The 12,635-nt window shown below is 32.8% G+C and overlaps 1 protein-coding gene across 1 annotated transcript; it reads left to right on the forward strand.

Annotated features, from left to right (window-relative positions):
* The first annotated feature begins 718 nt into the window (after positions 1 to 718).
* Positions 719 to 11,768, forward strand: LOC110458371. The gene is made up of 4 exons (XM_021510039.1): positions 719 to 945; positions 8,832 to 9,019; positions 10,582 to 10,698; positions 11,200 to 11,768. The coding sequence occupies exons 1-4, from the start codon at positions 779 to 781 to the stop codon at positions 11,766 to 11,768; spliced, it is 1,041 nt and encodes a 346-aa protein (XP_021365714.1). The 5' UTR covers positions 719 to 778.
* Positions 11,769 to 12,635: the final 867 nt, after the last annotated feature.

A 12,635-nucleotide genomic window follows, 5' to 3' on the forward strand; every position in this document is an offset into this window, starting at 1 on the left:
AATATACCTCGCCCATTCTAATATTGACTTATTATTTGTCTCTTTATTCTACCAAAATTATCATTAAATGTAAAATAAAACTTATAAAATGTATTAATAGATTGATTTATTACATATCTATCATGTCATTTTAATATTTTTTGTACTTATGATATTAAATGAATAATAGTTAAGGTAACAAAGTGGGATAATTTCTTTAGTTCAAAATATGAATAAGAAGACATAGAGAAGTAATTTATGATTGTAACTAATACATTTGAGAAGTTATTTTTATTGATAAAAATAAAACTGAGTAACGGTAATTATATTTTCTTAGTGTTCTTGTTAAGTTGATTAATAACATTGCCATGTACACTGTTATTGGCCCCGTGTCTGACGTGTACAGTTGTTGTGTAACAAGTGTTGTCTCTTCAATACTCAGTCATGCGGAAACAGTACAGCTGCACTCTGTGCAAAAACTTAACTTTGCCTTTTTTTTTTCTTTCCCCCCTCTCAAATATCACTCTTTAATGAACCTTTTATCGACCACACACTATGCTATGTATGCTATAAATTATTAGTAAAGATAAATGCAAGAAATCAACTGTGTCCGACTGCTGGACATATTTGTTATGACTCTCCAGTTGTAAAATTCCCTATAACAGCTAATACATACTATTATGTTCACGGATGCGTACAAATTAGCATACAATATCGCTGTTACTAGGTCACAGTCAAGGTAAACGTCCTCGCTTCATTGTCAACTAGTAGTCGTACGCGTGACTTACAACCCAGTGAAATGGACCTAGACAGCTACAAAACCAACATTACTAGCATCATCGCAGGAGGGTATATCACTTCCTCCATCACTATTGGAAAGGAGCTGGGATTATTTGACGCCCTTACAAACCTGACCACACCCGTTTCTAGTCAACAACTAGCCGACCTGTGTCACCTTAAGGAAAGGTATAGTACCAGCCATACTTTGTGTACAACCTGTCGCATTGACCTTTATTCAACTGTATATATCAAGCGCTTGCATTTATTTTCATGTTTGCCCATTTGTTCATCGTTCAATTGTAACGAAAACAGTTTACATGTCCTGAGACCTCAGCACTGTTTCACCTGCAACCTTGGTGATAACTTATTTTGATCGATATAATTAATATTGACTCGAGTGTTTCATTATGCCTATCGTAAGTTTGTTTACACCAGAAACCTATTGATGTGTCCTAATGTTTACCACTCAATTGTCTTTGATAATGGATAAATACAAGAATATCGTAATTATATTTATTGGGACACATATATATTGTGAGTATTATTACTATATCAACACATTGATCATCCGAGCATTTGCAGGTAAAATTACATACCCTAGCTATTACTTTACATATTGTTTACTTTTTGATGAATCACATTTTTTCAAACTTAGAAACATTGAATATCTTTTATGTACCATTCAAATATATATTACTTCTTTGCAATGATATTGAACTAAATCCAGGACCCCAATGTACAATGTAGCATAGAAATCTCACATCTTAATGTTAGATCTCTCAGAACCAAACTTGATATTATTGAAGCAGAATTACATGAAAATGACATATTATGTCTTACTGAAACACACCTTTCTCCAAATATAACTGATGCTGAAATAACACTTAACTCCCATTCCCATAACATTCACAGACTTGATAGAAAACTGGACCTGGGGGAGGAGTAATTATTTATCACAAAGACACAGTACATACTGTAAGAAGAATTGATCTTGAGCATGAAGATATAGAAATGATATGGATTGAAGTATTATTCAATAAGCAAAAAATATTATAAGGATGTATTTATAGACCTGAATCAAATGTTGAATATCGGGATAAAATAGACCATGTTCTAGATAATGCATGTAGCACATTACTTAACATCATAATAACTGGGGATATAAATGTAAATATGTTGAATATACCTACTAACCACCATTTAAATAGACTAATGGTAAAATATAACTTTACAAATCTAATTAATAAACCTACCAGGATAACACAAACTACTGCCACTGCTATTGATATTTTATTCACTAATAATATTAATCTTATAAAACATAATACAGTGAATACACCAATATGCAGTGATCACTCTGTTATTCATTTTACCTGTTCATATTCTGTATTTAAGCAAAAGTCCTACCAGAAAACTATACTAAACTATGACAATGCATATTTTGATGAAATGAATAGAGCTCTAAATGAAATAAATTGGGAAATACTAATAAATACTCTTGACTCGAATGAGTTTAATAAATTTTTAACAGATTCTATTAATAATCAAATAGAAGAATGTATACCATCCAAAATTATAACTGTTCGCCCTAATGATAAACCTTGGATGAGGAATATTATAAGGCAAAAAATTAGACAGAGAAATAGATTACATAAAAAAGCTGTAACTAACAACACTGCAATTAATTGGGAAAATTTCAGAAAGGCTAGAAATGAAGTAGTAGACCTTGTTAGAGAAGCTAAAAACACTTATTACGAAAAATTACAACAATCGCTTAGTGACCAATCTGTGCCTCCTAATAAGTGGTGGAAAATTGCTAGATCTGTCATGAATTCAAATAATGTATCAAATTGTCTTCCTCCTCTTTCTGAAAATAATAACTTAATACATCATCCATTTGAAAAAGCAGAATGTCTAAATAACTACTTCAGCTCAATATCAACTTCTTCTGAAAATCTTGAACCCCTTACCCCCCATGAAAATACTTTTCCCTTCCTTCTAGACAATATCATTATATCTGAAGAGGACATTAAAGATCAACTGTGTTTACTTAATGATAAAAAACCTCCTGGCCCAGATGGCATGATACCCAAGATAATAAAGAAATTAGCACCTTCTCTAATATGTCCTCTAACTTTACTTTGTAATAAGACTATTGAATCTGGTATTATACCTCTTTCTTGGAAAACAGCTAATATTAATGCAATATACAAAGGTAAGGGTGCTCAAAATGATGTCTCTAACTATAGGCCAATATCTATTACATCATGTTTTAGCAAAATTGTTGAAAAAGTTATTTTTAAATATATGTTTAATTATATGAATGAATGTGATATCATAACGAAACACCAATCAGGCTTCTTACCAAGAGACTCGACTGTAAACCAGTTATTATCTATATATGACACTATTGTAAATAACTTGGATCAAAATAATGAAATCAGATTTGTATTTTGTGATGTAAGTAAGGCGTTTGATAGAGTTTGGCATGAGGGTTTACTTTTTAAATTGGAATCGTATGGCATAAAAGGGAAAATATTACAATGGTTCAGTAATTATCTTTCTGATAGAAAACAGAGAGTATCAACAGAGGGTTTTTATTCAACTTTTAAGCATGTCAAAGCCGGTGTACCCCAAGGCTCGGTCCTTGGTCCATTTCTTTTCTTAATCTATATTAATGATATAACAGAATGTGNAATAGAAAGCAGAGAGTATCAACAGAGGGGTTTTATTCAACTGTTAAGCATGTCAAAGCCGGTGTACCCCAAGGCTCGGTCCTTGGTTCATTTCTTTTCTTAATCTATATTAATGATATAACAGAATGTGTAACAAATAAAATAAAACTTTTTGCAGATGATACTTCTCTCTATGAAGTAATAGACAACAATCAAAATGAAATTACGGTGAAATTAAATAATGATCTAGGTAATATTAATGCATGGGCAAAAAAATGGGATATCAAATTTAATTCACTAAAAACTGAATCTGTAATCTTCTCGAGGAAAAGGGTACTAAATCATCCAGATATATTATTTGGTAATGAAACTGTAACTTACAAACAAACTCACAAGCATCTTGGTTTAACTTTTAGTAGTGATGGAAAATGGACATATCATATTGACAATATTTATGAGCAAGCTTATAAAAGAAAGAATATATTCAGAATGTTAAAACACAAATTGGATAGAAAAAGTCTTATAACAATATATACCTCTTTTATAAGACCAATACATGAATATGGGGATGTAGTATGGGATAACTGTAATAATAAAAATAAAAATATTCTTGAGTCAATCCAGCTAGAGGCAATAAGGATTATTAAAGGATTGCGTAGAGGGACCTCTCATTGTAAGCTTTATGCAGAAACTGGACTTGAATCACTTTGTTGTAGGCGGAAAAAATCATAAATTAGCACTTATGTTCAAAATTTTAGATAATGAATCGCCTAAGTACTTAGAAGACATCATTGAACCATACCTTCACAGCAATATAAATGTAGGATACCAACTAAGAAATAGCCGTATTTTCGATCCTCCTTTCTGTAAAACTGAGAATTATTTCAATAGTTATTTCCCCTCAATGTGTAGAGAATTTGACCTTCCGTCTGCAGAAACTGTAAATGCTACTTCCCTTCAACAATTTAAAAATTTAAAAATTTCATCAAGTCTGATAATATGAACAACACTGAAGAAATTGCTAGCATATTTAAATACTTTGGGCCAAGAAAATTCAATATCATAATTTGTCAGCTGAGAAATCATGCTAGCAACCTAAATAGTGACTTAGTGATATATGGATCATCTGAATGACACACCAGCATGTAGATGTGGAAATGAAAATGAAAATGCATTTCATTTTATATTTGAATGCCCACTCTATAATAACTTTAGAATGCAATTAGTAATAAATATTTCTCAATTTTGTATAACTGGTAATCATGATCATTTTAATCTAAAAACTTTATTAAAGGGATGCTTAATATGCAGCGCTGATATTAACATATCCATTTTAAAAAGTATATCTGACTACATTTGTCAAACTAATAGGCTTGATATGTAATCTCACTCACAGCAAAACTTTACATTGAAAGTGATGCTATTATTTATAGTGTCATGATCACTCTGCTAATAAGTATTGATACTGGTGTATATATCTTCACAACATATCTGGTATTCGGCTTGACTGGATGGAATTTATGAGTGTACTATTTTATAACCTGTTCTAACTATTTCATAGTTACATGAATATTCTGTAGTAGTGCCTTGTTAAATAAATTTTAAGAGAATCAACTCCAATAATATATAATAATAATAACTACATTTTCCTATATGAATCCATATCATATTCTGAAATTTTACAAAATGTTTATTTCTTGGTAACTTATCCTATATATCCAGTGGGTGGATGGCCAATGTGTTTATACACAAGGACTTTTGGGCCTGTATCCCTTGGATTTTATGTAGAAGGGTTGTCAATAAAATACATGATTTATTTAATTATTAATGTTCATTTTACAAGCTAAATTGGAGTTATCTCCCCTGCACTGTTTAATTGGATTGTTATGACAGAATATATGTAATGTTTGTAAATAAGTTTGGAAAGGACTTTAATAGGCCTAGCCTGATGTCCAATCCAATTGACATATATAAATTCAATAAAATCTGATGAAATGAAATGAAATGAGTGTTATCTAATGGTGGTAGGAGGTCAACACGATAAGTCATTGTGATCTGAATATTATTTAAGTATATGTTTTTATCTACTATAACTTATTATTTTGTCTTTCCGTTACATGTCTTGGTCTGTATTTTTGGCATATTATTGTGTTTTACAGTTTATATGGTTTGACTTAATTCATTTCAACATGACAAATTGACAAATACGAGCCTATATCATAGCGCGGAAAGTGCGTCACAACGAAATAATTTGCCTATATCAATGTTATATTGCTCTCCAAAAAAATCCAATATTGCACATTTAAATTGCAGCTATTTCATCATTATTATTTTTCAAAACTATGATATCACATGTGATATAACAAATTTTTGAATATGGAAATATAGAATGTTTGTTTTGCAAAAATATTTTATAAGTCATTACAATGCATATGTATAAAAAGATACAAAATAACACATTATTTATGCAGTTACTCCATTCACAGCATGAAGTATGGAGTATACTACATTCATCGAGAATGATCTTGCTTTTTGTTGCTATATTTAATTAACTTTGATAATATTGACAATTAATGTTGCTGCCCGATTAATCTAATACAATTTAAACATACTTGATATTTAGAATATTATACTTTGACATTACAGTTTCTCATTTTATTATAACATTGATATTTTTATATGAAATGTCATTTATCCTAAATATCCATGATGGTGCTCGTATTCTGCAATATCCTCTTCTGCTGTTACATACATATCGACCAATATGAATAAATGATCAGTTTATGAAACTATATTCTAATCTCTATTATTTAGAAAAAATGGATTACCAATCGATTTCATCAAGTATTACTGTTAATAAAAATCGTCACTAATAAACAATTGCATTTGTAAATGATTACTTCGTAAATGACTCATTTTTGTTTCAAACAATGGTGCTAATAGATAGCATTATTAAAATCACTATCATTTTGCCAACCATGTGAATGATTATCCCATAAATGTGCCGTGTTTTGTTGTCACTAACCCCGGTTTTCGTTATAAGGACCTGTACTCAGTTCATGAATTTGACCCAGATTTACATCGTTGGAATCAGAATCAGAAGTCGTGTACCCTTTGGAAACTCTTACCACATTTCCATTGGTCTAGCTTTTTTGTCGTTGATAGAACAATTTGAAGATTAAGATATTTGACTAGATGACTAGGCTACATTTTGTAGGTGTAACAGATGAGGCCTGACACAGTGAAATAAACGGTCAGGAAACGTTTATAATAACATTTCATAATAATATCAATATTCCTGTTTGGATTATGACTGTTTTTGATATACATTGCTATGTTTTTTATGGACTAAAATATAAATACTGAAATGTTTACAAAACCATAATTTGCAATTAAAATCGACGATACTATAGAAAATATGAGCCAAAAAACAATATTTTTCATCTTTCCTTAAATTCATAAGCACGGAAGTAAACGTGACAGTGCAAACAGTAAAAGGGAATCCAGGTACATAACAAAAACAAAATCAAAGAGAAAATAATTTGATGCTGATTTATGTTTTTGTTTTATAATTTCCTTCTCAGAGTAATATTGAACTTTGTCGTGTTTTCAATAAATATGCTACAAAATAGTGAATAAGCATTCATAGATGTCGCCGTACGCCTTTCTTGAAAAGGGGAACTGTAATTATAAGATTAGCACGGACTATGACTATGTAAATGTTCCGATAAAAGAAACTTTTTTGAGGAGAGGATGCTCAAGATTAATACAAAGATCTTTTAATTCTTCAAAACTCACATTCCTTTAGTTCCACTTCTGAAGTTTCCGGGTCAAAATAAAAGTGAAACCCCGATTTAAAAATACCAAGAATGGTTGTAAAAAGTTTGGTATTTTGACATAGTTGAGCAATTAGCAGGGCAAGCGAACAAGCGTTATTTATACGTAGGCTAGTGAAGTTTAGAAATCTAACACAGACGTCCGTACCGTTATCATTTATTAGGCACCCACCGGTTCCCTGTTACCTATACTTTGACCTTTGACCTTCACTTTAAAAAAAAATATTGTCCGGGGCATATCTTCTATACTATTTCACCTCAATTAACCAGATTTGGTAAAGAATGTCATCTTGGGATGGCGGAGTGCATAATGCAAGAATTACCTCACTGTGACTTATGATTTGACCTTTGACCTTAACTTTTGAAAAACTTCGTCGGGACACATCATCTGTACTTTTCATCTCGAGTAGCAAGATTTAGCGTAAAAAAAACATCTTTTGATGGCGGAGTGCACAGTGTATAGTGCACGAATTAGGTCACTGTGACCTATAATTTGACCTTTGAACTTTACTTTTGAACAAATTTGCCCAGGATATATCTTTTCACCTGGAGTAACCTGATTTTATGAACAATGACATCTTTGAATAGCGGAGTGCGAAGAAGTATGTATCAGGATACTTTCCTCACAGTATATATTTCTGACATAAATGTATTGTGTTAAATACATAAATCCATACCGATGGGGTACTATGGATTGTCTTGCATTACTTTGCCTTGTCTCTCTTAGGAAAGAGTGTAAATCAGAAGCACGAGTAATTATTTCGTCGTCTTTCGAATAATTGAAAATGTGTTTTATAACGTTTCTTTACTAGTGAACAAGTCTAGTTCTTTTTGAAAACAGGAAATGTTTGTAAACGAAATTTTGTTTTGTAGATATTGAATTGTTGAAAATAGAATTGTTTGTTAAGGAGGTAATCATGCTGGGATGAAGGGCTACCAAAATTGATCAAATGAATGACTTTGACCCACTTTGAAGGTCACAGGGGTCAAATATGTTAAAAACTTTAAACAACTTCTCAATAACCAAAATGCCCAGGGTGATGATATTTGACATAGTAGCATGCTGGGATGAAGGGCTACCACGTTTGTTCAAATGAATGACCTTGACCCATTTTCAAGGTCACAGGAGTAAAATGTCGTAAAATCTTCAAACGACTTCTTCTCAATAACCAAAAGCAGCCAGCTGCTTAACCTCCCTTGTAATTCTTTCCCTTGTACATGAAGATGTCGTTGCCAGTTACGTAGTTAATAGCCGTCACTCCTTCAACAATGCTTCAACACTTGTTTGAAATGTGACAAACGCCATATAAAAGAGGAAACGAAATAACAATCGAAACTGAGACAGTTTATGTTCTTAGCTCATGTGAGAAGATATGGTCACAAACAAAACCATCAAGTATCGAAATTAAAATAAAGGCCTGGCCAGTATAATGTTTAATATATATATTACGGTAAACCCTTGGTGAATACATGCACTTTCCTAATGTGAGTGTGAACGTATAGAACATTTATATGTTTTTATTTAGATAATAACTTATCATTAATACATTTAATTTTCCAGATACGTACGGGAATGGCTGGGCTGTATGGTTGCCAGCAAAATCGTCTCCCTAGATGACTCCGACAACTATTTCATCCCCGACAGTTGCAAACCTGGTGTCAACAGATTTAACTTTGCCTTCTTCTACCCCTTAGTAAATGTCATGACTAAAAAGGCAATAGAATGCTTCCGAAAGGACGGTCCGGCAGGTAAGTCACTTACTACCAGGTTGGGGAAGAATTATCTTACATGAACTACGATAACTAGATAATTAGAGATATATGTTACATGACTGAACCATTTTACTATGTCATACAACCATGCCATAAATAAGGTATTACACACGTGAAATGAGTCCTAAAGCTGTTGCGATTGGTCAAAACCGTGAGAAAATATTCCTTCGACACTACGGGTACGACTATTATTTACTATACCACATTATACATTTATTGTTTTTGAATTTGAAATGTTTAGTTTGTCATTATTACTTTCATTGCATGTAAAACTGTTCATTATCTTAAAAAGATGTAACAACTTTCCACTGCGCGGAACGACAATACTATGATTAGGGTACTTTAGTTTCAACTAAATAGAGACAGCTGAGAAGACGTAATTATATTTTTGTTTTTATAAATTGAATCATAAATGAGTGTCCATGTCATATTGAATTTATTTCACTCGTTCAGTAATTCGATATGACACGAGCCTTTATGACATGGACGCTCGTTAGCGTTATCTAATAAAAAAAACATTTGACAGGAAATTGGTTGCATATCATCAGAATTCTTAAAAAGGGCATTTGAATTCTAATATTTACGAATAAAACAACTAAAACAACACTATTATAGTAATCTGTGTGGTCTCAATCATTTCAAAATATAGTTTAAACACACTGTTTTGCAAAATGATAGAACAAGATGGCGGAGTCATTTTTATGGGAACAAGATAACGTTTTCTATGGTTACCAGTTATGTCAGGGAGCGAGCAACAATTGCAAAAAAAAAATAAAAAAATGAAGGAATTTCCGACGTAATCAAAATTTGACATCATGTCATGATAGGTCCCAAATTTTGTAAATGGGGGATGATATCATACCATCATTTTTCAATTTGAAACATTCACGTGCAATGATTCTTTCTGGTAATGTATTGAACAACTCTTTTGGTAAGTAGGTTTAGATAAAGACTGTACAAAGCAGGTATCGATATATCCGAATGTCATTACCCAAATGGTGACGTCATTATTATTATAATTGTAACGTTGGATACCACCTACCTTCCTTTTACTAATTGCTGTTCTATTCATTGAAACAAGTATACTGTATACACATGATATATATACCAACTTGAAATAAATGCCGAATGATATCAAAAAAAATAAAATAAAAAAAAATGGTAAATATATGTATTTTACCGCTTCATTGAAATTGCTTTGTCTAGTTGGCGTTGATACTCTCTGAGCAGTTCAATACAAGTATTGAACTACTTCTTTAAAGTCCAGTCTGCGTATTCTTTCACCTTATGAAACATCATCACATCACTTTTCCATTTTTTTAAAAATATACAATTTGTAATTAATGTATTGAAACATATATTTTCGTTGATAAACGTTTTGAGAAAAATTGTTAAAAGGTCAAAATACATATTTTCCTTTCAGACTTAGTTGATGAAATGTGTTTAACTTATAATAAAAAAAACCGCCAGATGAATTTCAATACAGCGGCGTCACCATTTGTTTCAGGGATATTTTTGACATTCATTTTACACTTTAGGGTATGGATATGATGATATGCCTGTCGAATTACCAGACGTATTAGATAGCAGACTGGCAAGAGGAAATCCATCTACTATTCTGGATTCTATGTTTGAACCGGTTTTAACAATGAGAGGTAATGCCCTATATCATAATATTAAGTCCTTCTTCTTTGTAGGAAGCCGAGGACTTGCTCATAGACATGGTCAGTGAGAAAGGGATAGGATTGATGGACATGTCTGGGACTTGATAAGTTAATGGGAGACAGCAGTAACAATAGAACAAGGAAATATTAAGATTGGACGACACATCTATCACTGTTAATCGTCAAAAACGAAAAAATCTTCAATTTATTGTTCGTATTGTTTGCCTCGCTGTATCATGATAGTTCCAAATGATTTAAAAATAAGATTGAACGTACATCCCATTGCACCGTGGTGCTGCAAGATGTTGTCTGGTGTTGTCCGATGCAGTTAATATTTCATAGAGCCTCATACTGTCCTATGTAGTTTTTGTAGAATAGAATCATTCTTTTCTTTGAAGTTTTCATATACAGTATGTTTAATCCTAACTTGAAAAAAACCCTTACGCGGTGATTTTAATGTGATAACTATTGACAATCACATTTCAATTTCAGAATCCTCCACTGTGACAACCATACTTGATCTCGGATCGGGATCTGGAATGTTGACTCGTGCACTGGGCAAACGTTTTCCTGACGCCACAGTCTACGGTGCCGACTTCAATGAAGTCGCCATTAACAGAGCCAAAGCCAAAACGGAAAACCTTGCTAATGTGAAGTTTCTCACAGCAAATGCTGCATCATTGCCAAGCGATTGGACAAACAAATTTGATTGGATAATTATGTTTGACGTCCTACACGATCTTCCATGCCCAGTAGAATGCATGCACGAGGTGTTTCGAGTATTAAAAGACGACGGTGTGGCTTCCATTGCGGATCCAGATGTTCACAGTCGCCATAGAGATAACATAGGCGACGTGAATCTTGCCGCGGTAGAGTACAGTCTCAGCTCGATTATCTGTCTTCCTAGTAGTCTGTCAAGAGATGGCGCTGCAGGGAACGGTGTTGGCTGGGGTACAGAGAATAGGGAAGCATTTGTGACCGAGGCAGGATTCTGCGTTAAGAACAAGCGTAGGATAGGCTTTGAGTGTAATTTCACCTGTGTCAAAGTTGTATCAATGTGAAATATTTGTAGTGTTGTTCCGCAAATGTACCTATATACAAGCGACTGGTTTTATTTGTCGAATGTTTTACTTGGTAGAATACAAAAAATGTAGATATAATCAACGTTCGTTTGCATATTTGGATGGATTGATTCACAAATGTTGTGAAATTAATAAGTTCAGGCCGCATACGGTCTTGCTGATATTTTTCCAGATATTTTGTCCCACCTTCGTTATATTTTCTACCAATATAAACGCACATACGTTGAATATTTTTTGAATATCATACACGGTTTCTCGCCTAAAGACATACTCTCCGGCATAATAAATGATTTCATTGAATTAATGAACAGATGTTAAATAAATAAGGGCTGTGTGTGTGTGATGTTCATGTTCAAATCTGATTGGTCGAAACAAATTCTATGTTATGGTTTCAGTTTATTGAAATTATTTATAAGCAGTGAGGTTGATTCTTTTTATTTCAATCGGGATTTGATTTTGTTTTGCAAATATTATGACTTCGAAAATTTGAATCATTCGTTTGAATGGTAGAATAAATTTGGTTGAATGCCTGGACCATATATATCGTATACAGAGGTGTCGGCGTTTCAGTTTAAAGCAATCCGTTCTCATGATTCACTTCGTTCCGTTTCCGTCGCAGACTACTTATTTTATTCGTTCCGTTTCAAACCCTTTCCGTTTCGCTCCATACCGTTTCCGAGTTGAGCTTTCGTTGTACCTGGCTACCGATGACCCTCGATACCCAGGGGTTACGCTCACCTTTGCTCTCTACACCCCTGTAATATGTCATAGCAAAATTGAAGGCTCTGTGTACAATATTGTTGATGAGACAAGAAGACTAGTTCGATCCTTTGATATACATCAAAA

This window comes from Mizuhopecten yessoensis, unplaced genomic scaffold (assembly GCF_002113885.1).
Source record: "Mizuhopecten yessoensis strain PY_sf001 unplaced genomic scaffold, ASM211388v2 scaffold9561, whole genome shotgun sequence".
Taxonomy (NCBI): Eukaryota; Metazoa; Mollusca; class Bivalvia; order Pectinida; family Pectinidae; genus Mizuhopecten; species Mizuhopecten yessoensis.

Coding starts and splice junctions, on each gene's coding strand:
- LOC110458371 (XM_021510039.1), top strand. CDS start 779: ATGGACCTAGACAGCTACAAAACCAACATTACTAGCATCATCGCAGGA. Junction 946..8,831: donor CTGTGTCACCTTAAGGAAAG/GTATAGTACCAG, acceptor TTAATTTTCCAG/ATACGTACGGGAATGGCTGG. Junction 9,020..10,581: donor CCGAAAGGACGGTCCGGCAG/GTAAGTCACTTA, acceptor TTTACACTTTAG/GGTATGGATATGATGATATG.